Source organism: Raphanus sativus, chromosome 9 (assembly GCF_000801105.2).
Source record: "Raphanus sativus cultivar WK10039 chromosome 9, ASM80110v3, whole genome shotgun sequence".
NCBI classification, from domain to species: domain Eukaryota; kingdom Viridiplantae; phylum Streptophyta; class Magnoliopsida; order Brassicales; family Brassicaceae; genus Raphanus; species Raphanus sativus.
Window position 1 is genome coordinate 31,814,526 of NC_079519.1, and position 26,425 is coordinate 31,840,950.

General features: G+C 33.4%; 4 protein-coding genes and 1 pseudogene across 4 annotated transcripts; all 5 read right to left on the reverse strand.

Moving 5' to 3' along the window:
- Positions 1 to 1,049: 1,049 nt before the first annotated feature.
- On the reverse strand, positions 1,050 to 5,407 carry LOC108823858 (AUGMIN subunit 5). The gene is made up of 9 exons (XM_018597150.2): positions 4,192 to 5,407; positions 3,908 to 4,049; positions 3,536 to 3,709; positions 3,045 to 3,254; positions 2,760 to 2,945; positions 2,437 to 2,596; positions 1,846 to 2,041; positions 1,615 to 1,747; positions 1,050 to 1,476 (listed from the first exon to the last, which is right to left on the reverse strand). The coding sequence occupies exons 1-9, from the start codon at positions 5,202 to 5,204 to the stop codon at positions 1,360 to 1,362; spliced, it is 2,331 nt and encodes a 776-aa protein (XP_018452652.2). The 5' UTR covers positions 5,205 to 5,407; the 3' UTR covers positions 1,050 to 1,359.
- Positions 5,408 to 7,534: 2,127 nt separating this feature from the next.
- LOC108825812 (truncated transcription factor CAULIFLOWER A-like) lies at positions 7,535 to 11,525 on the reverse strand. The gene is made up of 8 exons (XM_018599163.2): positions 11,156 to 11,525; positions 9,508 to 9,586; positions 9,355 to 9,419; positions 8,842 to 8,941; positions 8,615 to 8,656; positions 8,364 to 8,405; positions 8,030 to 8,157; positions 7,535 to 7,835 (listed from the first exon to the last, which is right to left on the reverse strand). Exons 1-8 carry the CDS (start codon positions 11,338 to 11,340, stop codon positions 7,730 to 7,732), a joined length of 747 nt encoding a protein of 248 aa, XP_018454665.1. The 5' UTR covers positions 11,341 to 11,525; the 3' UTR covers positions 7,535 to 7,729.
- Positions 11,526 to 15,297: 3,772 nt separating this feature from the next.
- Positions 15,298 to 17,289, reverse strand: LOC108825285 (MYB-like transcription factor EOBII; annotated as a pseudogene).
- Positions 17,290 to 19,263: 1,974 nt separating this feature from the next.
- Positions 19,264 to 22,193, reverse strand: LOC108825972 (cytochrome P450 85A2). The gene is made up of 9 exons (XM_018599334.2): positions 21,904 to 22,193; positions 21,447 to 21,771; positions 20,941 to 21,090; positions 20,613 to 20,858; positions 20,439 to 20,525; positions 20,264 to 20,342; positions 19,900 to 20,006; positions 19,676 to 19,800; positions 19,264 to 19,569 (listed from the first exon to the last, which is right to left on the reverse strand). Exons 1-9 carry the CDS (start codon positions 22,092 to 22,094, stop codon positions 19,482 to 19,484), a joined length of 1,398 nt encoding a protein of 465 aa, XP_018454836.1. The 5' UTR covers positions 22,095 to 22,193; the 3' UTR covers positions 19,264 to 19,481.
- Positions 22,194 to 25,098: 2,905 nt separating this feature from the next.
- On the reverse strand, positions 25,099 to 25,932 carry LOC108825284 (uncharacterized). The gene has a single exon (XM_018598593.1). The coding sequence runs from the start codon at positions 25,930 to 25,932 to the stop codon at positions 25,099 to 25,101; it is 834 nt and encodes a 277-aa protein (XP_018454095.1).
- Positions 25,933 to 26,425: the final 493 nt, after the last annotated feature.

Here is a 26,425-nt window from a genome sequence, read left to right on the forward strand (position 1 = left end):
GGGATGTATTATTGCGCATCTTTTAAACAATAGCATAAAATTCACGCTTATTATAAAATTATTATACTATTTATTCGATATCATGCTAATTTACATGATATCACATAGTAATCTGTTTATAACATATAACACAAAATCGTATTGCTCTTAATTTTTTGTTTACCATCTCGTCATATTTGAAAACATAATTCCAAATGATCCACACTAATTCTTCGTAATTTCTGACAAAAATTCAAAAATGATAATAACATCTTAATAGTGATTACTAAAAAGAGTTCCATATGATTTTATTCTAAAAGAAATTCAAACTGAAATGAATGGCTAGACAGTTTATTCTATAACAAATGAAATAATTGACAAAATGTTTCTTTTGATAAAAATAATTGACAAAATGTTTTAGTACGCTGCTTATTTTTTGCTCAAGATATTAATCAAAGAAGACAACAACACAAAGTTGGGTTGCCATTATAATTCAAAGTAAATTAATAAATAGTTCTTTTTTTTTGTTTTTGAGAAAGGATAAATACTTCTTTCTAAAGCTGATTTATTGAATGGTATTTTAATTATCAGAAGCACAATGAATCCAAATACAGAGAGGGTCCATACCGCCACTATAAACTCAATAAAGATTGGCTGATAGGACAACTGAAAAAGCATACTCCGACAACGAGGCGAGTCACGCTTAGATAACATCGGTTAGGAAGCTTCTCAAGAGAAAACGCATACTGGAGGGTCTAATCTATTCTTCAAAAAGATTGAAAGTCTCTAGTTTTCTTTGGCCCGAATGTTCTTGCATAAGGCAGTATCGTCAGTCTTAAACGCCTCGATGACTGAAGCGGATAACGGGTGATACACCGTTGTCCGCAATGGATAGATGGTGTTGTAGTTGAAAGATCAAAGGATGATAAAAAGTGCAGAGACAGAAGAGGATCTTGATGAAAAGGACTTGTCTTCATCGGGACTGTTTATTTGGTCACAAGGGAAGTGGAGGGAACAGGAACAGTACTAACATTGATACTGTTAGAAAGGCCAGCTTGCGATCAAGAAGATAAAGCTCGAGTAATTTGTAGCACATATATTAACATTTGTGCCATGTCTATTTTTTTAGTTCGTGAAAACAGAGCTATTCGACCACTTGTTTATACAAAACACAAGTGTCTGCGTAAAAACAGTCATCAAACCCGCAAAATACAAAGCGAGGGCCCTTTGCAAACCAATGCTGGGGAAATAAACTAAAGACCTATTAGATAAAACAGTGGATCGTTACTATGGAGAATAATATAGAACCGTTCTCTATACAATTGTACCTGCTTGCCACTAAGCAAACCTTCAGAATCTGATGGACATTTTTCTTCATCCTTATCGTAGAAGACAATAGGATGATTTCACATGGTTATGCCATGCCGCAACGTTTTGCCCATCTACCGTGACCCAGTCCACAACAGTTGCAGCAGGCTGCTCGTACCATTCATCCAGCTGCATTCATACACGAACAAAATGCTGTTTATTACCTTTGAAATAAGTGTGTTTAATTAAATCTCTAATAACCATGTCCAAAGGATTATTAATAATAATGATAGTGAGCTTATAAAGTCAAAGGAGTTAGTTCCCTACCAAACCCCATACGTATTTGCAGTGCTCCAAGGAAGTTTGAGCATTCAAGACTGCAGTCTTGAGCTCGGGCAACCATTTCTCTGTTATTGTATTATCTTGTTTTGTGGCGAGATCTAGGCAATGCTTAGTTGTCCTGCACATTGTATCAAGCAGAAAAAAATGATATGGTACAACTGAGATGATAACCCTGCATCATTCACATGATGGTACATGCAGAGAAGCACGACTCACCTTTCATACTCTTGCTGGGCATGGTACGCATGGCTTAGTAGAGAGCGACCACTTTCAACTAAATCCTGACGTATATCCACCAAGTTGATTGCTTTTGCTAAATCTTCCAACACACATGCCTCGGAGCCACGGAGCCTCAAGCAGAACTCAAGAGACTCTAGAATTGATGCCAAACTTGCATCTGAACCCTCCAAACCTGAAAATAGCAATAATTATAATGGTTACAGCAAGCCCTACGTTAAAGCCGCAACATGTATGTCCTAATTTTTTTCTTGCACTTTTTTTACATCACTGCAATACATCCCATGAAACTTGCAACTTGTGAACAAGAGGGTAAAGGGATAAGATAGAGCAATTCAAGCATAAAGCAAGCCCTAATCTATGTGGATGAACCAACCATTCAAAGTTTGTTTTGGTTTACTTCGTAGGAAAAATCACTACGAAAGTGAACCAAAACAATTTCATTCATAAGGGCAGTGAAGAATAATAGTTTGATAAGGAAACACCTTGGAATGTGGTCATTAAATAAATTTTCTTTTGAAGGATTCACTAAGTTTCTGTATTTGGGGAAGGAAAAGAAAAGAGACTAACCCGCAGGATACTGAAGGGCGGCAGAAATGCGGCATACAGAAGGAATTGCCGAAGGATCTCTAGCACCAGCTCTTGCAGTCAACAAAGCAGCATTCTTCTCTGCTGAGGCAATAGCTTCAGGTCCTGTTGACCCATTAGCTCCCATAGACTCTAGAAGGGCCTGATCAAGAAAGAGTGGAATAGATATGAACAAAGTTCCTTGTATAATTAATCACAATTTTTAATTTGTAAGTTTCAGTATCTTCCAAATAATATCTCTCCAGTTCTGTGTAAAATATATATTCTAGATAATTATCAGACATACGCGGAGAGAAATTACAGACCTGTGGAGTTGCTGGAAGCATATAGAGGGTGTTATCAGGACTCTGGAAGAAAGCAGACACTTCTTTCTCAATGAAATCTTTAGAGTTGTTCGAAATGTCTGCAACAACCTCACACGCTGGAATTATAGTGGCCATTGCGTATTCCCTTGCAGCTAGTGGCTGCTGATTCCAGAATGCAGCAGCATCCTGAACGAAAATCGAAACATCACACAGAGTTGTGCCGATTGCAATTAACATGTTTTTAGTTCAATAACAAAATCAATTGGCTGGAAGAATATTACTTACCATGTTGGCCTTGAGAAGAGTAGTATATATGGTTTCAAGTTCGGATCTGCGAGCATCAAATTCTTCAATTTTCTTCCACTTCTGTTTTAATGAATGTTCAGCTTCTTTCCTTTCAGCGCATAATTTATTCAGCCGTTGTATTTCAGATAAAAGTGTATTTAAGCTAGCTCTCAAACCAGCAGCTTCTCGTTCCTTACCCCATACGTCCAACTGCCAGGGAAAAACTGAATAGCTTGGTCAAGCAAGTATACTAAACTTAAACTGGATATTCTTGATAACTGGATTAGCTATATACAGACGGGAGAACGACATATAGTTAACCCTGGTGTTGCTAAAACATAACAGTATTAGCTGCATAAGCTAAATAAAAAACAGACGGACGCTGGAGAGAAATGTGTTTTAGATCACAGCACGAAGATGTATAAATAGATTAACTAAGATAAACATAAATCACAAAAAGTTGGAAACCAAGAAAAAATCTGGCATTTTACCTCTAATTGCCTAAGATTTCTAACATTCTGTGACATGCCTCCACCAAGTGAATGTGAAGAAACTGTGTCAGCACTCCCTTGCAAACGGTTTTTAAGTTTCTGAGATAAAACCCGAGCTTCCGCCGCTTTGTTTAGCGCATCTTCAGTTCCCAAGAATTGTTGAACATGTGCTTTCTGGATATAGGCATGCGTACACGATAAGATAAATGGATCCTAAATGTATGATCATCATCGTGCAACAAGTTTAAATGCAGCAGCTGCCCTAAAAACAATCCCTAAGTGCAAGCTAAGCTAAAGAAAGCCTGAAACTATGTCCTTTCTAAACATTAATATATGCTGAAATAACCCGAAAGAAACCATGAAGAGAGAAACCTGTCGTTCAAGGAGCTGGTTGTTGGATCCTTTGGAATTAGTATCTGTGGCTATCCTCCCATTACCATTAAACTGATAACTTAATGGCGAGCTCACATCAGAAGAAGAAATCTCCATTACCCGGTTGTTTTCGTACTTATACCTGTACTTTCATTAGCTAATCAATACACTGGAACATGAATTTAAAAACTCATTCAGTAAAAAAGAAAAGAAAAAGGGTATTAATCTCATTGATCGAACAAGTGTAAAAGCAATCCCTGTAACAGCCTCCTATAGGGACGCACCTCAATGTTTCAGCATCAGCTCTGAGATCCACCCTCTCTATCTCCTTCGATATCATTGTCTTAAGGCGTAGTGTATGTGCAGCAATAGCCTGAAGGAGAAGAGGAGGACTACTAGTCAGGCAGTTCAATACAACAGCTCTCATCTCATCAGATACTTCTCCACCACCATCGTATTCAAAACTCAGCTTGGCAGTTTCAAGCTCAGGATGCGAGTGAACCCCGTTTCCTTCGTAAGCAGGGAAAGAGTTACATATCCTCTCAACCACGTGCGACGCAAGTGACTCACAAGCTTTCCTAACACTCCTTTCCCGCGTCGTTTCGACGAGAATGACATCATCACTTCCTCTAACAGAGGTATAAACAGCTTCCCTATCGCCTGAATAATCTAAACCACTCGACCTAAGGGAAGTCCTCGCTTGGTCAACGTAGATCTGTATCCTTTTGTGATACTCAGCGAATATTCTCGCTGATTCATCACACTGCTGATCATAAGCTTCGAGCGTCACTTGCTTATGCCTGTAACTACCTCTCTCGTCAAGCATCCTCTTCCGCTCAGCTTCCTCTCTCGACACCTCGAGCATCCTCGCTTTCAGATCCTTCCTCTGCCTCCTCACGAGATTCCTCAACCTCTCCACCTCTTTCCCCGCCGCCTCCCTCTCACGCAACGCGGCCTCTCTGCTCTCAGCCCCGCTCAAAATCTCCCCAGCCAAGACCTTCTTCTCTCTCCTTCTCCCGCCTTTATTAACCTTACTACTCTCTTCTTTAACCGTACTCGCAGTGGCAGCACCACCATGAACGGTGATGTTGCGCCTGATGTTATCGACAGTCTTCTCCGACTTCGTTCGGTTGATCAAAAACCCCCAAATCGGTATCATGTTCCCTCTGCAGATTTTTCTGATGGAATCGACGGAAGGCGCGTGGGATTTGCTACGGTATCCCATCTCCTTCTGAAGCCATTCTAGTATCGCTTCTGGCGACGGAGGAGCAGCCGAGGAGCTCGATGCGCTCTGCATTTTTTTTTTCTTCTTCTTCTTCTTCACTAACCTTTTGATTGTTGATGATGATGAACTCTCATGTGAATTAGGGTTTCGAATCGCCCGGTAACGAAGCGAAATGGGAATCGGAGAGGTTTCTGTTCACTCTGCGTTCTGCAGATTTTTTTCTGAAATTACAATCCGGATCCGGATCCGGGTCGAACCGGTTAGTGAGGAGGGAGGTCATCGTTTGATTAATTTGATCGTCTAATGAGGAGAAAAAAAGATGCGGGGTCAAATTTGAATTTCGAAACAAATGCAGGGGTAATACTGAGACAATCTATTTCCCCAACTCAAAAGCAAACCGAACCGCTGCTAACCACCAACCCATGCGAAGGTCTAACCCGGTGTGCAAAAGAGGCAATCTTTTTTTTTTTTTAACACCAATAGATATATTAAGAAGAAGAAGCAGTCCAACTGAAACTAGTTGGCTGTAGCCAGATACAAGACTGATTTTACAAGAGAATCAGCCACAACATTCAAATTTTTGGAGATAAAAGAAAACGAAATGCAATCAAAAGAGAGGGATAGATGCTCGATGTCCTGGTTGATTCCGTAGAGATCCATCGGGTGATACTTCGAAGTGATGGCAGCAACAAGTACCTGACAATCTGATTTAACACAGATTTTAGAGAAACCCACTTCGAAAATGTGGAGAAGAGCAGTTCTAATGGCTAACGCTTCAGCCACTGGTGGGGATGCTGTGTGGGAGAAGATCTTAGATCCCTGTTGTAGGCGTTCGTTGTGACAGTTCATGAATATCCAACCGCATGCAGAGCCGGACCTGAAATTTTCGGGGCCCTATTCGAAATAAAGATGAACTTATCATAGTTTTGATAATAAAAAGCAGCATCGAAAATTCTATAGAACAAAAAAAAATCTGATTTTCTTATGAACTTGTTTGCTTTTACAGAGTAAAAAGAAGAGGAGAAGTTGAAAAGACTATCTCTCGTAAGTTTTCTCTAGTGGGTTAAAAATGATGTTTTTTACTTATTTAAATTTATTATAATATTTACGATTATTTAAATAAAATTAAAATACAGACAGTCGAATAACTTACCGTAAGTTACTTGCACTGATGTTAAAAACTTATATTTTTTATTTTGTACAGTACAAACCAAAACTTTGTTTTTTAGTTTGACTTTGCACATAAAATTAATATATTAACATTACATATTAATATTTGGAAAAATTGGAAATGGGGGCCCATTAGATGGGGGCCCTACACTAATGTTTCGTGAAACTCTGCCCAAGCCCGGCTCCGACCGCATCCTGCGTGGTTTGTCGTAGCCTGACAAGCCGTATCAGTAAAACAAGTTACACCTGTGTAACTGTGTTAGTTGGGAGCACTGTTTAAAGGTTGACATTGTCTACACTGAGACGAGGGTGATAGCTGTTGGGCAGAAGTCCATTCTCTTGCAAAAGAGCCAATCTCTTTCATATTCTTCTGAGTTTTCAGGTTACATCAAAATTTATACTTTTACTCAGTAACTTATCTGTTTACAAATTATAAAATGATTTTTTTAACACACATATTATAAAATGATTACATAGACGATTATGCACCTAATAGTTCTAAAACCTTTAACAAAAGTAATTCTTATGTTTAACACGATTCTACAATCACCAGTTATATATGCCTTACCGAAATTTTATGTTTAACTGTTTTATTTACATGCCTTATAAGAATATCGACAATTCTATTGCACCATTTTGCAAATTTCATATAGATTTTCTATTTATAAATTTACATCACTGTTGATAAATTATTAGCTATGAGAGTGAAAAACTAAATTTCTTCCTATAACTTCTTAATATAAAAACATTACTAAACTTTTGGTTGAAAGAACTATATAAAATCTAAATCTCTTTATAGTAGTATCTCACTAGACCATAGTATTCTTTTGGGTTTTCGGTTCCATCTAAATTTATACTTATTGTTTACAAATTATAAAAAAAACTATATAAAAAATTCCACTAATTAAAGAATCTAAAATTCATCGTTGAGACACACACCCCCGATATTATTTTTCTCTTTTCGTTTCTCCCATTGTCTTTAATCAAAAAAAAATTACAAAATATTAACAAAGACATATAGCATAACGAATTTTGTGTTAGTTCACTACACAACAAAGTCAAACCCACAATACTGGATTTTTCTGACAAAATAAATTCACAAAATGTAAGGTACAATCATTAACAAAGACATATAGCATAACGGCTTTTTGTGTTAGTTCACTACACAACAAACTGACAAAGTCAAACCCACAATACTGGATTTTGCTGACAAAATAAACTCACAAAATGTAAGGTACAATCACTAATAAAATATACAGAATCATATTTGAGATGCAAAGTTTATATTATTCGTTTAGAAGTTTGAAACTTGAGGACATCTTCTGCAGATAATAAGAATGCCAAAACAGAAAATATATCCTGATATTTGGCTTGGTTCAACTTATTAAGTACTGAACATTTAACAAACCAAGATGGACTTGGGACCTCTATTCTCCAGTGAGCCGGGGCATCCAGTGCGGCAACGTTGTATTTGTCAGCCTAATTAGGGTTCCGGCATCTACTTCTCCATCTTCGTTCCTTTCCAATGTGTCCCTATACGTAACAATATTGATTCATTCCATATAACTGATGAACAATTTTCTAGTAGCTACGCAAATACTGGATACAAGTTATAAATCTGTGATGTTTATGTAACATTAATTTACTCTAATTTATCTATATAGTAACACATTAAAGTTGGTATTTTTCATATATGCGTAGCCAAGTGAAATTGATATGTAGAGTACCCAAGAGATAGAGGACGATGGGGAGATATAGGTCCGGGCAACGGGTGCGCTGGCTCGCATGGTGGCGCTGCCAATGAAGCTAATCCTTGGTTGAGTGTTTGCGGCTCAGAGTCTTCTCTTGGATCAGCCTGCCAAATTAAATACTTGTTAAAGTGACTATTTTTTTTTTCGTTTTGTAGTTGTTTTCACATAAATTCTGACATAAGTTAAATATATGCAATCGGGACATTTTAGACTAAAACCTAGACTAATCTCTGAAACTTTTAGCTCCACATTAAGTAGGATCGAAATAACATATATATATAGTCAAAGATGATAATGACATCCATTTCACCTTCTTTGTTAGCTGTTTCTTGAGTTCTTTGAGTTCCTTTTCCTATGTGTCAACAAAAGATCACACATTTAATTTAATTTGTTGGAAACTCAAAGTATTCTCGATATAAATTTGGGTTAACTGCAAAAAAAAACACACACACACACAAACACAAACCCAATAGCGAAAATTAAAGACTGGCAGGTACGCAAAGACATTTGCAAGGTACAAAATCATTACAATGAGTAATCGTCTCTAAACCAATATATTACCTTTTTCTTGAGCTGTGCTATGGACTCTACCATTAGCTGGTTCTGTTCTCCCAAAACAAAAACAATACCCACATGATTAATTAGATGTAGTATATCTATATATCTGTGTGACTATATATATGCATACAGACACTGAACATTATTAAGCAAAGACATGAAGAAATGATCTGCGAATACATTTATACAAGATATAGATAATGTTTTATGGATATATATGTGTGAATAACCTTTCTAGAGCGAGTTCTCTTGAGTGAAGTATCAAGTTGCATCTCCAGATCCTGAAGCTCTCTGATACTTAGAGCATCCACCTCTTCTCCATTTAAGTGCCTGATATGAAATAAATAAGTCAATAAATGAAGGTGTGATTTATATAGCCAAATCCCTTATATAGCACAGAAAATATTATGACAAAATAGCATAAAAATAGAAAATTTCTCAATATAGCACTAATTAAGAGTAACATTATTAAATCACTCAAAATCCTAAATATTTTCCCTAATCTCACCCCCTCAATAATCAATATTAAAACCAAAACTCTAAACACTAAACTTAAATCCAACTATAAAATAAAAATATTTTTTACTTTTAGTTAATTTTATTTTGGGGATTTTTCCCTTTGTGTATTAATTGTAGGACAAAAATGTATTTTATTGTTGTCATATGATATTTCTTTCTATTTCTTTTATATATGTGTGCATTTGTATACGTATGGATTAAATCCTCTATTATAAGTTTCTAACCTTAGGCTTCTTTGCATAACATCAACCATCCTCAAGAGCTTCGAACATTCTGTTGAACACTCACCCTACAAACAACCAGAAGTAGACAGACAATATTAAATTTACAACAATGATTCATATGTAATAGATATATTGATTAATGTGTTTAAGAACCTGTGAAGCCAAACTTGGTGTAGTAATATCTTGACCAGCGTATGCACATCTCTCGTACCGTTCAAGAATGCTTTCCATGCTAAACATCGTTTAATTAAACTTGAATGAAGTACACTCAGATATGTAGATACAATCACCAGACCGCATACTGAACATAAATAATAATTCTACACTTCTTCTTTTTGTAGTTTTGTTAACTTTAACAAAAACATTTCTGGATTCATATCTATCGCAGTGATCACACACTTAATGTTTAGTAATATCGAGAAGACTGGTATACATTTTCATACATTTTTAAACACTATATTTTTGGAACCAGACCTATTTTTATTTCATGCCATACTAATTTCGAGTGAGAACATGCCCTTTGGTAAAGAGATCTCACAAGCCTACTGTGGGTTAAGCATTCTAACTGAGGCATTAGTGACCAAGTAGCCCATACCCAGAGTTTACACACAGTGAAATCAAATTTAAGATTGTAACGAGTCCTTCCATATACCCAATCCACCCCACATGTGCGATTTTATACACTACTTTAAAGTTAGACTAAGATAAATATAAGATCAAACTTAAGCAAATTTCTTATAACAGGTTTACAAGAAGTTTCATTTTTGACATATACTGCTTAAAACTAAGAAGCTAGAAAAGTAACATCATCATGGGTGTGTATATGTTTTCATTTGAAGATCGAGGTTAGTCCTAGGTTCGACAAACAAAAAGACAAACCAAGGCACAAAGCTCCATAACAAAGGCTTGTCATGCTTCCAACAACATTTTACTGTATACTTAATAATAAATAATATACCACATTATGAATTCTTAGTTTCATCTGTACTATATTATTACAATCATGAAATTGAAATCTCACTCCTATTTATAGTAGATTTGGTTTCTCTCTTTAGTAATTTTGTGTACATTTAGATATTTTGTCTTCAATTTTAAAAATAAATAAAGCAAACTTCATGGTCTAACATAAAACAAAAACAAAAATTTCAATCTGACATGGTGATAGCCAAAGTATACATTTGAACATCAGATCTGCTCATTGGTTCATACCCTAAAGGTATGAATCACAAATTTGTTTGTAGAGTTTACATCAAATTTGCTCTTAAACTTTTTTCCCAAGAATAACCTTTTCCGAAGGTTGAAGAACAATAACTCACGCCTAAATTTAAAGAAAGATCTCTTATCATTTCATGGTATATTCAACTTAAGTTTGGTTTACAGTTAGCATATTCTCCTCCATATGTTTCTGAATAATTCATATAATCAAACGAACGGTTATATTTCACAGTTATGGTTTGATGTCAGTTGTATCTACTCACCTCTGTTAATTTGATTTATATATGATATATATTATTTCATTTTGCATGTTCATCTCTAACTTAGAGATGCAAGAGTTAAACATGTGTATATTAATCACTCACGTATCTATGAAATCAACATATCTCAGCCAATTTCACATTCTCCTCTAACTAAAAGCCTAAAACCTATCTAACATTTTCCCCGATCTATCAAAACATGAAATATAAACTGATATTCCTATATATGTAGATAGGTAAGAATAGATTTGCGATCTTAAAAACGAAAAGTAAGAGGGTAAAAGAAGATCCGAAGTAAATTAATTAGTTTAGGAAAAAAATCGAACCTGGAACCAGCAGAGTACTCAAAGAGCTTGCCTTTAGTGGAGAAGACAATCAAAGCAACATCAGCATCACATAACACTGAGATCTCTTGAGCTTTCTTCACCAAACCCGTTCTTCTCTTTGAAAATGTCACTTGTCTCCTTATCTTGTTCTCGATCCGCCGTAGCTGAATCCTTCCCCTTCCCATTTCTTCCAAATCTTAGTCAAGAAACCAAAGCGAGGGCTAAAAGAATTGGAGCTTTGACCAGAAAAATGAAGAAGAAAAAACCCTAGTTTCTGTCTACTAAAAAGAAAAAAAAATTAAAGTAAGATGAGAAATTATTAGTTACAACAAAAAAAAAGAAAAAAGATGAGAGATTACTCAAAATGTTTTTATGTAAATTTCTATTTATGTGAACTTACTCTATATGAATTCGTTATACACACAAAAGCAAGGAAGAAAAAAAGAGAAAGTATCAAATGATACAATTAGGGAAAGTGAAAGCAGACGCATTAACTATTAAATAATTCAAGCCAATTCTCAAAAAAAAAAACTATAAAGTAATTCATTTATCTCATCTTTTTTCTTTTTTTGTCTCTGTCCGAACAAAATTGTTGTTTTTTGGTGATGGAACCACATTTTCGAGTATTTCGAATGTAAAATTTTATTTTTTCCTTCGAAATAGAATATAAGTGAATATAGAATAAAATTGTTCTAATTTTATTTTACTTTTTACTTTATAATGGAGTAATGAACAAAAGAATATCCTTTGTTTTAAAGTAAAAAATAGAGTAATGAACAAAAGAATATAAAAGGTTGGATTGAAATATTTTTAGCTCATATTCCATTCTGCTTTGTTTTAAAGTAAAAGATGGAGTGGTAGTGGAAATATCCTTAGGACACATCTTGTTTTACTTTGCCTAGGTTCTAATAATTTAGATGTACAATAAGATATAACATATTATAAAAAGAAGTTATACTTTTAGTTCTAGTACAGATAAATGAAGTGTGAAACCATCAATTTTCTCTTCTTTATTTTGTACTAACCATCAACGTTATTTTGCTATTCGCTTAATTGATCACCAAGTTATTTCTGTCCCATGTAATCAATGTCCTCTTTACATTAGAAACAGTATCGGTCCTAAGATTTTGGAGATCAAATACGAAACTAAAAAATATTTTAAATATCATAATACATTAAATAGTTATATAAAATTTTATTTCATATAATATTTACATTTTTTTTATAAAAAATACCGATTGAAATATATATTCTTATACATCTATATATTATATTAGTTAATAGGCTTGTTTTTCTTACATAATTTTTTTAATCTAACATATTAATATTTTTAATCAAAATGAAAAAAATGGTTTAGAAAGAAAAGCAAAAAAAAATATATATATAATTGATTTTTTTAATTTGTGGGACCCACAAATTTATAGACCCATATCAATATTTCATTTGTATCCCCTGAGGTCCGAACCTGGTTAGAAATTAAGTTTTTCTATAAAAATTAAATTTTATTTTTTGATAAATCCTATCGATTTCAAGAAGAACATATTTATTGTTATAGAGTGGAGTAATCCGAAAATGTAATATATTGTTTGATCCAAATTTGGAATATCTTTCGATTCAAGCGGTGGACCGATCATATGTTACTGTCCACCGTATAATCCATTTAGATCAAAATCCAATTTCAAATTTGCCAAGTAATGAAAATTTAGTTCTCAGATGGAATCTAACTCGGAACTAATATAAGTACACACCAAACTCTAAAAAAATGCCGCTAAACTACCACCACTCACTTGGTTAAAGAAAAATATTGATAAACAAGATATATAGGCCCAATTCAAATGCTTACGAGTAAAAACGATTGGTTATAAACTTGTTTTTCATTTGAGGTATTCAGTGGCTTAAGAATTCGGCTTATATCATCTACAAGGCCCAATTCAAATGCTTACGAGTAAAAACGATGAAACTAACTTTGAACATAAATCTAAGAAGATTGACCATCGCATATAAGGCCAAACTATAGGGGTTGTAAATGGTAATTGACATAAAATGTATATTTACATATGCACAACCCAATACACGTACATATGGTCTAAGTTTGTCTATAAGTGTATATATATTTTAACATGTGGTCCATCGCAAATTAATAATGCGTTAAATTGGGTTAATGCATTTGAGTACTAGATTAGTAATAAAATCTGAGCGCGAAAGACCTTTCATTGGTTCACCCATTTAAATGTGGTCCATTACGACCAAAAGAAATGTGGTCCATTAAAATATAAATATTTCGTCACTTTGATTATATTTAGTGAAAACTGTGTACTAATTACCCACTTATATATCGAAAATTATGGGGACCAAAATGCATATAGGCTTCCAAATGGTACTAAACCCTAATATTCAAATCTCACGCTGAGCTATGAAAGGTTGGGGACCATCTGTTTTCGCGGTCCGAATTGGTAAACAATTTTAAACATAACAACTTTTGTCAGACAAAGAATAGTAGAAAAGTTCTATCATAAAATACGATAAAGATTTTGTTTTTCATTAGTGGGGTTATAAATTATAAGATGCGATTACTAGGATGATGGATGACATGCTCCTTGTGTATATATAGTTATATATGAAGAATCAAGTAGATGTGGTACCACAAATGTAGGCCAAAGGGGAACTCTTACACGATGTTGGAATTCCGAAGACAAAAGTAGTTTGTGTATTATTATTGACGCTTTGATGAGATTTAGGGACATCCTCTTTTTTATTCCCAATGCTCTTCATGCTAATTTTATGAATTCACAAATAAATAGTGAATTGGCGTATTTTTTGTATATTATCTTATCTCTATCTTTGATATAAATTTCTTAGCATTTTCAAAGAGCTAACCGTCCCTACCACAAATATGTAAATCTCTAGCCACTCACACTAATCTACATATTTCTTTGGAGATCCAAGCAAAACATTTGTTACACAGTTGTAATTTGTGGTTCAGTCTAAACCACAGTCTACATTGATGACCAATAATAATTAAAAATGGGATTAATCTGATCTTTAATCTTATTATGATATAAAATATATTTGTTTATTTTGGTAAACAAAACTAGAAAAATAAATAGAAAAATTATCATGATTGAAATTTGTATTCAAGACAGTCAGATGAAAAGAAATCAAAGCAGTAGAATCTTTAATAATACACATATTGTTCTAGAAAACAATAAGAGTTTCCTAAATTAATAAAGCATGAGAAGATTATTAAAACAAAATAAAGATAGTTGTACCAGTATTAATCAAACGCACACGTCCATACCATATCTGGGAAGTTGCCAGCACTGTAATATCTAATAGCATATTGGTAAGATGTGCTCTCTACTTCACACGTCGATGTCTGCCCCTCCAGCAGAGCTTTTGCAACAACCACGACAAGCAAATGTTGATGTTAAATCCTCAACCGACGAGCGCAGGTTCCTGAGTCCTGCCTGACTCCTAGTTATTGGAGCTATTAGAGCGTATAAAATATACTCTGGAGATATTTGAGTGTATCAGTATGAGAATAACATTTGCTTGTGGTGGCTGTTAGCCTGTTACAAACATGTTGAACAAGCAGAAAGCGCCGTGTGAAAGTTGAGGGCTTATTAGAGATTGTTGAGTAGACAGCGCTCACCAAGCCCATTAAGAAAAGTCAAGATTTAGCCCATCTCATAAACATTTGTTACACAGTTGCTACGACTAATCGGCTAGGCTATTTCTAATAAAAATTATCAATTTAAGTATCAACTATTTTGTAGGAGATGCGGATCAGTTATCTACTATTGATGAATGATTCGGTAAAATATGAATTTTGTTATTAAAAAATAAAAGCTATACTACGATAAACCAAGTATAGTAGAAACTTTATAAATTATATTCGATGATAAACCCTATAATTTAATATAAAAAATCTGGGCTTGTTCAAATATGATATAAATAAATAAAGTAATAATTTATTAGAATTTAGAAAGTCCTGCATTACTTGGTTTATCGTGATATAGCTGAAAAGGTTGAAAGTCCTGCATCCATGGTCGAAAAGGTTAAACTACACGATTATGAAGATATATGTAGATTCGCCGTGGCATACATATCAAACCATTTTATAGCGTCAGTATATACTTCGAGGGTTTTAAAAAATACCAATGGCGATCTTACAGTTTTTCTATTAACTGCATGAAAACAGAAATGTCTCTATATCTCCATACATAATTAAAATTTATAGCCTCCAGTGTAAAATTCTTTATAACTATAATCCCATGATCCACACGACGGAGCCTCATTTCCGCCGCCGTTAAGCTTCCCAACAATATTAGCAGCTGTTCTCTGTTCTGAACCACCACCAAAACGGTGTGGATCATCGTATTCTAGACTCCACAAGTTACCTTCATCAATCATGGAGTGGTCGATTGAGGTTGCTGCAACGTTTTGAGGCATATGAAATTGGTCATTGTAGACACTAGTCGGGTAAGAGAAAGAGGTAGCTATGTTCAGCTCGTTGTCTTGAGACACCAGCTGAGAAGGTTGATTCTGCAGTTGTGGTTGTGGTTTTAGCTCAAGTTTTTTCCGGGATCTTTTGACTTTTTCTTGGTTCGAAAAAGAAATTTCCATTTTCTTGTAATGGGTTCTCCAGTAGTTCTTGATTTCATTATCCGTTCATCCTGGTAAATATCTTGCGATTGTAGACCACCTATATATATTTTGTGAAGATTATATATACTTAAATGTGCTGTTCCATCAAGTGTTTCGTACATAAAGTGAACGTATGCATACAAGGAGTGTAAGATAATAGAACGGATCAAACCAAGCAATGGTGAATCATGCGTATCATGACTAAAATTATGTTTGTATACCAATCATACTGTCAGAGAGTAACTAGTATGTACTGTCGATATCCGTTTAGAGTCTGGCATGTAATTAGCGTTTTCAACAAAAACAAAAGGAGCTTACTTGTTACCCCAAAGGGAATGCAGTTCAAGGATGATTCCTTCTTCTTGAGGAGTTATTTGACCTCTCTTAAGCCCTGGCCTCAAGTAGTTCACCCACCTTAGTCTACAGCTCTTGCCACTTCTATTCAACCCTATTTTTCAATTCCAAGAAAAACAAAAAAAAAGTTAAAAAGGCAATAAGAATGGGATTGATAAAACATGAATATGTACAATTTAATGCAACTTGATGATCTTTATCTATATAATAACATGAGTATATACTATATACTATCTCAACCAAAATGTTCGAACAAAAAGGTAATAATATATAAAAATGTTCCCAAATTGATCGAAGTCAACTCCTCCTTCCCCCCCCCCCCCCAAAAAAATAAATAAATAAATAAAGAATCATAAGGATCAGTTTTAGATTTTAGAAATTAATAAACACTAAAAGCTCATTCCACCATGTCTACAGTGTCTCATTTTTAACCATGAAAAGTGTGAGACTGCTAATAAATAAAAAGACGAAAGAAGAAATGTAAATATCAAAAATCAACTATCACCTCAGGTTATGATCTCTCCACTTCTCTTTAATTGATCGTCATTAAAGCATGTATACTAACTAATTGTATTACTTCTATATAACTATTAATTAAATCTTCGTTCAGTAAGAAAGAAGATCTATATCAATGGAGTAATATAATCTTGAGTTACTTACTAATATGCCTATACAGGCTACAGCAACCATGGAAACTAGATGAGTAGCATGTACAATCATATGTATATCAGTATATATAGAAGCAAGTATATCTGTAGCCCATGAGCTAATCAAAATATTTTACCTGCAGAATTAGCAACAGTGCTCCATCTTCCTTCCCCATTCGAAGAAACATACTCGGCCAGAAGCTTGTCTTCTTCAGGTATCCATGGTCCCTTTCTACACCCTTGTTGCTGTTGTTTATAAGGATCATGATCATGCTTTGGATGGTGGACTTGATCAACTCCCCAATCAGGCATATCTCTTCGATCCTCAGAAACAATTTCACATGCAAGCCAATACTACAACTTATGTGTATATATGTGCATGTAAGACTGTGCTTAATTTTCTCTATTATGTTCATGTTTGTGGTTGAACATTTGCGTGTATATATATATATATGTATTATGTGTATCTGTATATGCTTAGTAACAGTCAGCTCTTACTGTTTATAGGTGTTTAATTATATATATTATATACTGCATTTAATTTACTTTAGTTAAAGACCCTATAGTTAATCATGTAGCATATGTGAGTTTATGGACTATTAGCCTTATTTATTATATCAATGTTAACTTGAGTTCCACAATCACGGAAACAATCTTGGTAAGCCACTATCCTTCAAACATGTGTTGATACATAATGCGAACCAGCTCACTCTTTTTCTTACCCAATTAGGATTTTACAAGTACCTTATTACCAAATCCATACATAGATCCGTACAATAATTTTATTCGTCACCACTAAAAAATATTCTTGAACAACGATGTTTTGTCTTTGGATTGGACACTTGAAAAGCTTTTTAGACATCATCGCACAAGCATAACTGTGTTTTGGATTCAGTTCTCGGGGAAAATATTTATTGTAAAATATAGTAGTGGGTTCTTATTTTATTTTTTGGTAAAAGTGGGTTATTATTATCACGAAAATAACTTATGAGCCAGTAGAACCTCAACACCTGTGAGATAAAATAATGAAAAAGGCAAGCATGCTTTAAGAGATAATTCTTAATTAGTTTACTGATAAATTAAAATATTTATAATATGCTTAAAATAATAGGCCTATTGAAGTGTATACTATTTCGGGAAATATGAAAATCAGAAACTGCTTTGTATACAATAAAGCATCGATGACTCACCTTGTATCAATGTGGCCTTTCGGATATACGTAACAACATTTATGGTAATCTTAGGGTTTTCTTAAATTGGTTAAACCGATTCAACCTTTTAAAAAAATCAAGATTTGAACTTTAAAGTTAGATTAAAATACCTTTGTACCTTGGGAGTTGGGAGATGGCAACTTCCCTTGCTCACGAAATTTAAAGATGATGTGTCATTACAAGTTAAATTATCAGAGTTATGAATTGTAATTAGTACTTTTATAATCTTAATTGTGGTTTTAGATATTCCTTTCATAAACTGTACTCCAATTAGGAAGCTTTTTCATGTATCTTAGAGCATCTCCATTGTAAAACATCATTTTTTCCTTTAAAATAGAGTAAAGATGATTATGAAGTAAAAATGTTCTAATCCCACTGTATTTTTCATTCCATAATGGAATGATGAAAAAAAAAATTAGATTACTCTATTTATGGAGTAAATTCTATTATGTAGTTAGAAATATAGTGAGGTTGGAGCATTTTCTACTTCAAACTCACTTTTACTCTATTTTAGAAGAAAAAATAGAGTTGAGTTAGAGATGTCCTTATATTTAAATTTTTGAAGTAAAACTTTTGGGCGGATAGTTTAAGATAAGCATCAAAGACAAAATCTCTAATGAAAAAATGATATCTATAATGACGTAAGAAACTAAATTCGTTTCAGCTATTAAGATATTTATTAGCTATTCTGGCATAGACTTGTACACGAGATGCATCTGTGAGATTTGGCTAATACTCTAGCTAGGTTTTATGCATCCGTGAGAGTTAGAAATAGTACTCAATGATCACTTGACTCGTTCGGCTCCCTCCGCATTAGTTTAAGAGTTTCATGTTTTTCATAAGAATGGAGCCTTTCGTGTAAAACTTAGGTAGAAGGCTAAATCTTTAGTTCGGCTACCTAACGTCATAACACATAATAATTTGAAAGTGCCTTATTCGGTTATGCTTTTCTTATCAATATTCGTCTTAAAATGTGGTCAATACTATGGGCTATAATGTATAACGGGCTTATCCAGCCCATCAAATCACTACCGATTTTTTTTGTCAACAACTACCGATTTATTTAATCATAAATGGGGTAATTAATTATGTGATTTTTTGGGGGTGGTTAGGTGGGTGTTCCTAACCATGCTCTATTTTACTTCCACTTTTGTGATTTCAGATTCGCGAACACACTTGTTGAGCATCAGAAAAAGTGAAAAATATATTGTAACAGGAATTAAAACGTTCATGATCCAGACAATAATTATGCAATGTAAAAGTTATGTGTACAAACTTTACAAGTTAAGATTTACAAGTTAAGAGAATAAGCTCAACATTTCAGTGTTTATCACTTTCTTTTGGCTTTCTATATTCCTCTCTGTACATAATCCAACTTCTCTAAGATCTCGAGATAAAATATAAGTAACCCTAACAATAGAACGTTAACTGATTATACACATAGTTTCAATATTAGGACAAACAAAATCAGTAAGGTGAAACCATAACATGGTATCCTTTTGGTGCAGAAACTCTTGGAAACACCACTAGTTTCTCTCCTCTTTTCTCCTCCCATCTACACAAAAATTCAAATCCATATATTAGGGTCTCAAATCACCAATCACAACAACAACAAAAAAACATATATTTGCACACTAAACAAAAATGTGTGAAGAACATACTTGTATCTTGTAACAAAGTAGTGAATGAAGCTGGAGACTTCAGAGATTCCTAGTTCCTTTCCAGGGCAAAGTCTTGCTCCACCTCCAAAGAGTAAGAAATAGCTCTTTGATTCCAAGCTCTTTTCCTGCATATTTAAAACCCCAAAGAAACAATCTATGTCAGCCAAAAGTTATCAAAGAACAAAACAGTAGAACACAAAAAACAGAGTACTACAAATACTAACCATCCATCTCCATGGGTTAAAGATCATTGGATCTTCATATAGAGATATATCATAGTTGATCTCTCTTGTGTAAACATAAATTCTCCAACCCTTTGGGATTAAATACCCTGTAATAATTATTATAAAATACACCTGTCAATACAAAATTACACATAGAATAATTTTTATTAAGATTGTAAAGATTGATTTTCTCCTCTGTCAAAAAAATTGAAAAAAAAACATGGAGGGTCACAGGGAGATGATTGCTTTGCTGGATTAGTTGGTTTATGTTTGTAAATGATTGGATGTAATATAAGGTCCAGGAACACACCCACAAAACTAATAATGATAAAATTTTGACAATCGAAACCATTATTACTCTTACCATTGAGTTCCAAGTCGTGAGTCGTTTTTCGTAGGACACCATTGACAATCGTTGCCAATCTTGATGTCTCGAGGATCACCTATTAGAAATGGTCCAAAAGAATATTAAATTACAATGTCAATATCAAGAATTACAAATACTTAAATAATTTAATTTGTGTACGAAAAATGCTCACAGCTCGAGTGAATTTCATCGATTTAATATCGTCGAGATTGAGTGGTTCGTCAGGTCGTTTTCGGTCTCTTATAGCCAAATGTTCTTTCTGCAACCAAAAACCAAGAATTAATAACCAACCTGGTCAAATCCTAGAAACCTACAGTCCGGTTTAGTGTGTTTCTTAAGAACATACTCTAAGTTCTTCAAGAGCTCTAGGGTGATCATGGAGATACTTAAGTGCCATCATGGAAGTTGTAGAGACGGTCTCATAACCCGAATACAAAATCGTTACCACTTGATCTCTAATCTCCTTATCAGTTAACATGTATTTGTTATCTTCCTTCTTCATCAAGTAACCCAACATGTCCGTGAATGTTTCTCCTAACTCTCTTCGTTCTTGCATCAGCTCTGTCAATAACCTATCGATATTGTTTCTTGCCTGAAAAATAACAAGAAAAACGTTAGTACATTTTCATTTTTTTCTCTTTTATGTTGATAGACTTCATTATTCGAGTATTTACTTGGACTCCACAGCGATAATTCGTTCCTGGGAGATCGATTGGGACCGAAAGAGTTCCGACAACAAGCTTGAAGAACTCTGTTCTATATTCTTCAACCTCTGTTTTTTTCAAAGTCTCTGCTATTTGTAACAACGATGATAAAAATGCCATCTGCATAGCAACAACAACAAATATAAGTAAATATAATATTTTCATCTTTCTCTTGACAAACATATATTTTCATTAAAAAGAGCAAAAAAGAAAAAATCCAGGCATCAATAGATTGATAATTACGATTCTACCCCTGCAGAGTACCAAACATGAGTAATACTAATACAGTAAAGATGGACATATGAATATATTAAAGTAATCTCTTTAATGTGTGAAAAAATATAATCAACAATTTATATCAAAAATAATAAATATATCTGACATTGAAAACATTAAATTCACAGTAAAAAAATAGGCCGGAGATGCAGCTTCAGTGCCTAAAAACAAAGAAAGGAGAAAGAAAGGCAAAAACGTACATGTTTGGTCTTTTCTTGGATATCAACGGTCTCGAGCTCATCCCAACCACAAAGATAGCTTCTCATGAACTCATCAATCTTAGGCAAGAGATGGTCTTTCATCATGGCTGGGCTTATTAGAGCGAGCAATGAGCCTCTCATGAGCTTGTGGCTCTGGCCGTGAACCGCAGCGATGTTGCATGTCCCTAGAATATCGAGCATGGATTGTGGGTAACCAGCAACTAGTCCTTTCGACTCGCTCATTAGAATGTATCTATTGAGCTCTGCGTCCATTGAGACTATTGTTGGGCAACCAAGAATGTGAGATTTGAAGAAACTCCCATATCTGATAAGATCCAAAATCATCATCATAAATAAAACAAAACAAAAAATATTAATATTTTTGTTTCAGAAGAAAAAACTAAAATAAAATAGATTTTAGTATGGGGAATTTTTTTTCTGGAGAATTGTATTGTACCTGAGTCTTTGGTTCTTCATGAAATCTGGTCCTTGTTTGAGAAACTCAGTTGTTTCACCAAAAACTGGCCAGCCCATGGTTCCAGGAGGTAGACCTTTCTTGGAATAACGCATCTGGTTCCATCGGAGAAGAGCAGAGCAGATGCATACAATGATCAAAAGAAGACCGAACATCACCATCATTATACCCATCTTCCCTTTCTTTTTTTTTTCTTTTTTTTTATATTTTGCGCTCTGTTTTTGAACAGAACAAGAAATAGATAGAGAGAAACAGAGAAAGTTAAGGACCTTTGGTCTGGGACTCAATTAGTGTGTGTGGCATTGTTTATATAGGCACCTAAAGGGCAACAGGCTATGAGAGAGCGAGAGCGAAAATGACGGATTTACCATATATATAGAGTCAAACGACAGATGGTGGCTTTTAATTTTTAACCAACTCTGTGTAAGAATTCTTACTTCAAAAAGTTATTTGAACGACGTTATCGCTATTGTTTTAGCAATAACTTAGCATACTTTGGGAAGAAATTATGCAAATTATGGCCGACTTGGTTAACCATTAGTTGTATTTTATGACTAACATGCGGTAAATTAGTCGGTAGCAAAAAATTCTTTATATTTATAACTTGGGGATTCATAGATGTGACTGGTTGAGATATATTTTGAAATTTTATGCCGTTTCTGTATGATTTTTGTTATAAATGTATCTACTGTACCTGTATATTTTTCCTACAGAAATTAAAACATGATTGATATTTTTTTGTTTAACCTTTATAAATTAACTTAAAGCATGATTAATATTTATAAAAGTTGTATATAAAAATAAAGTTAAAAAGTATTTACAACCCAACTAATCACTTCCATGATTTGATTGATGAGAGTGAAACTGTACCTTTTGAATTTAAATTAAGAATTTTAAATATTGTTTTAATTGTAATTGTAGATTTTATTGATATAGAATTATTGTCAAATAAAATTTAAAGCATTAATATAAAATTACAAGAAACTTGACTTTTAAAACCAATGAAATTGTAACTGTTGTTTGTAGATTTAGATTTTTGATGTAAAGCATGATTTGACACATTAATGCAGTTTTCAACTAAAAAAAAAGTTGTTTAAATTAAGAAACGGACGTAAAACATAGACACATATCACATAAGTAAAACATATAGATCTTAATATTCATATAAGATAAGTGAACATATTGAAATACTGAATCTAAAGGATTGCGAAAAAGAAAGAAATCCGAGGTATTTAGTAACTTTGCACCAGTTCTAATTTTTAATCATGTTTTAAAATACAGTCTCTTAGATATTACGTGGGAAGTAATTTTAAAATTTTTGCTTATTTGCATCAATCATATTCATTTTGAGAAAATGATAATATGGTTTAGTTAAAATGATAACACCAGTTTCCCTCATATTATGACATGTACAAATTTAATGATAAATCTTTTCATTTTTGATAAGATTTGAAAAATAAGATAGTTATAGAATCTGGCTACGTACCATAAACATAAGCTATATTTATAATAATTATTAATATTCCAAAAATAATATAAACGTAAATATATTTTTTAATAAAATGAACTTATGATAAAAATAAGTAAGTAATTTTGTATAATTATTTATATTTTCATCAATTCATTTATAAGATATCTTATCAAACAGATTGTGACATTTGTAATTAAAATTTTAATGAACAATTAAGTTATACACTTATACTTAGACCAAAAATATATAGATGATTAATCAAATTTTAATATATTGCAATTAATTGGATTTAAATGTTATACAATAATTGTTGTATGATGAATATTGTATTATTGGGATGAATAAAATAAATAAATTTTATTGATGAAATCATTTTAAACAAAAAATTCAACTTATAATTATAATTTTAAATATATAAATATAAGATAACCTAAACTATTCATTTTAACATAATTTAATCTAAATGAATCAAATAAAAATCAAATAAATATTATTAAGTCAAACGATAAATAAGCAATAAATAATTTTTATAAATTTATTTTTGAATTCATAAAACAAAATTTATATTTATATATAATTATTTTTATGCATGGTGCAATAAATCAACTAGTGTTCGATTAAAATAAGTCATGTGAAAAAGAGGTCATTTACGTATCAGCCGCAGAAAGGCTTTAGAGCTGTTAAACTGAATATTCAAAAGGTAATTAATAAAAATTAAGATAATTTTTAATAAGATATCAGGGGAAAGGGATGTAGACAGAGTAGAATTTAAACCACCAACTCATTCTTCGAGATCTCAGACATGAATGCTTGTTTGGTAGTGGGTGAGAGAAGATTCTTCTTTTCTGGTAAATTAAAGTTTAGTACTTTATTGTTGCATCTTAATGGGTTTGGTAATAAATAAAAACATTAATGATTTCAATATAATTTTTTTTGGTCAAACCTTACTAATGATTTCAATATAATTGTGATGACAAGGGTATAACTAGTTTGTACATTGGGTTGACATACCATTGTAAGCTTAAATATCATATATTTCTTTAGTTCCTAAATAAGTATCGTTTTGACATTTTTTATACAGATTATTAAAATAGTTAAATTTCTAAATAAGTGTCATTTCAATATTTTTTACACATATTATTAAAATAGTTGAATATATGTAAATTGTTATTAGTTACATTTATCTGACAAATAATGTTTGAGATAAATAAAATTATTTATAATTAATATTCAGCTGAAAGTAAGTATAATTTTCATTATAATCATAAAATTATATTTTTGTGTAACAAAAAAAAATTAAATCGACACTTATTATAAAACAGAATGAGTATATTTTTTCAATATAAAGCTTTAATAATAGTGCTATTGAAGTTGTGTTTCTTTTTGAACACTGTTAAGGATGCATTTCGCACACCAGCTCCCGTATTTGTATTTTGCAGAAGAACCGTAAACAGGCCATAATATTTTCGTAAATTGACTAAGCACACTTTTATCATTCAATATATGAAATAAGAGAAAAATAAGTAAACATTTCAACTGCTTTTTATTGCTACACTTTTAAGATTTCGGTATCACATTTTTTTTTTTTTTTTTTTTTTTTTTTTTGAAAGAATTTTAAATTTATTCACTTCAAAAACCTTTGTACAACCTAATGCTTCTTTGTACAGAAAAAAAGACTATATTTTATTTGTTGAGATTAAAAGAAATCATCTACTCCCAAACCAAATCTCCATTGCTTTGTCGTATCTTCCACCTGTTTTTTGCAATGCTGTTATCCTGTTTCGAATCGATTTATCCAACAATCTGATAAGATGAGTGGGAGGTTTAGGCGGCTCACCAACTCTGCGTGTGTTCCTCTCAAACCAGAGAGCATACACCACCACTTGGAAGCAGTATCGAAAGAGGAAGGTTGAAGTTTTGTCTTTCAATCCTCTCACCAATCTCTGCATCAACATGGACCATTTTGCAGACAGACCGTTACCGACCAGCTTCTTAACTGTTCCTCGCCATACTTCCTCAGAATAACGACATTCGAAAAATAAGTGGTCTCTAGTCTCAACTGCTGTGGAACAGAGCCAACAGGTAGAGGTTGCTTGCGGGTTCCATTTCAGCAATCTGTCACCTGTCGAAAGTCTGTTAAGAGCAGCTAACCAAGTGAGGAAGGCATACTTGGGAGTTGCTTCCTTGAACCAGATCCCTTTCCACCACACGGCTTGAGGAGCATGCATTCTGATCAGATTCCACGTTTGTGATGTTAAGAACCCAGGCTTGAATTCATCATTCTCCCTTTTCCAAAGACAAACATCCTGTTCATGACTCAGGCCCAGCTCTTGGAGCCTCGTAATTTCCTGAGCTATTTGCTTGGTGAAGGGGTTCCTGTGCCTGCGTCGACGGTAAGAATGCACTGCTACTTTGATCGAGGCATTAAGCGGGATACCAAGGTCAATACAGCCCCTTTCACCTGTAAGATTGATCAATACTCCCAACTGACTCCATCTATCAAACCAAAAAGAAGTCATCTCACCATTATGGACTTCCATTTGAGTAAACTGTTGTGCCAGATTTCTAAGCTTGAGGATCTTCTTCCACATCCAAGAGCCTAGAGATTAAATTAATAGTTATGTTCCAGTGTATTAGGGTTAAGTAAAATGATGGTAGAACAAAAGTATTATTGAAAACTATTATCTGTTGATACATAATAAAGGTAAGGAAGAATCGGAGGAATGGTACTTGGGGGGATGAGGATGGGCACATGGGCACCACCCAAAACCAAAGTTAAATCAAAAGCACCACGAGAAAAGAGATACCTAAAATCTTCTTTAAAACCTTTTTATCTATTTATTCCTTAAAAGAACATACAAGAAGTTCACGTGTATGTTCTTACCAGTTACGAGTATAAGTGAAATTTCACATTAACTCGCTCCGAGACACATTCAGCTGTCATTCCTCCATGTGAATATAATTTGTAATTAATCGATTATACTTATATTTACAAAAGCAGAATCGGACTACGTTTTTTATAGTGTAATTTTT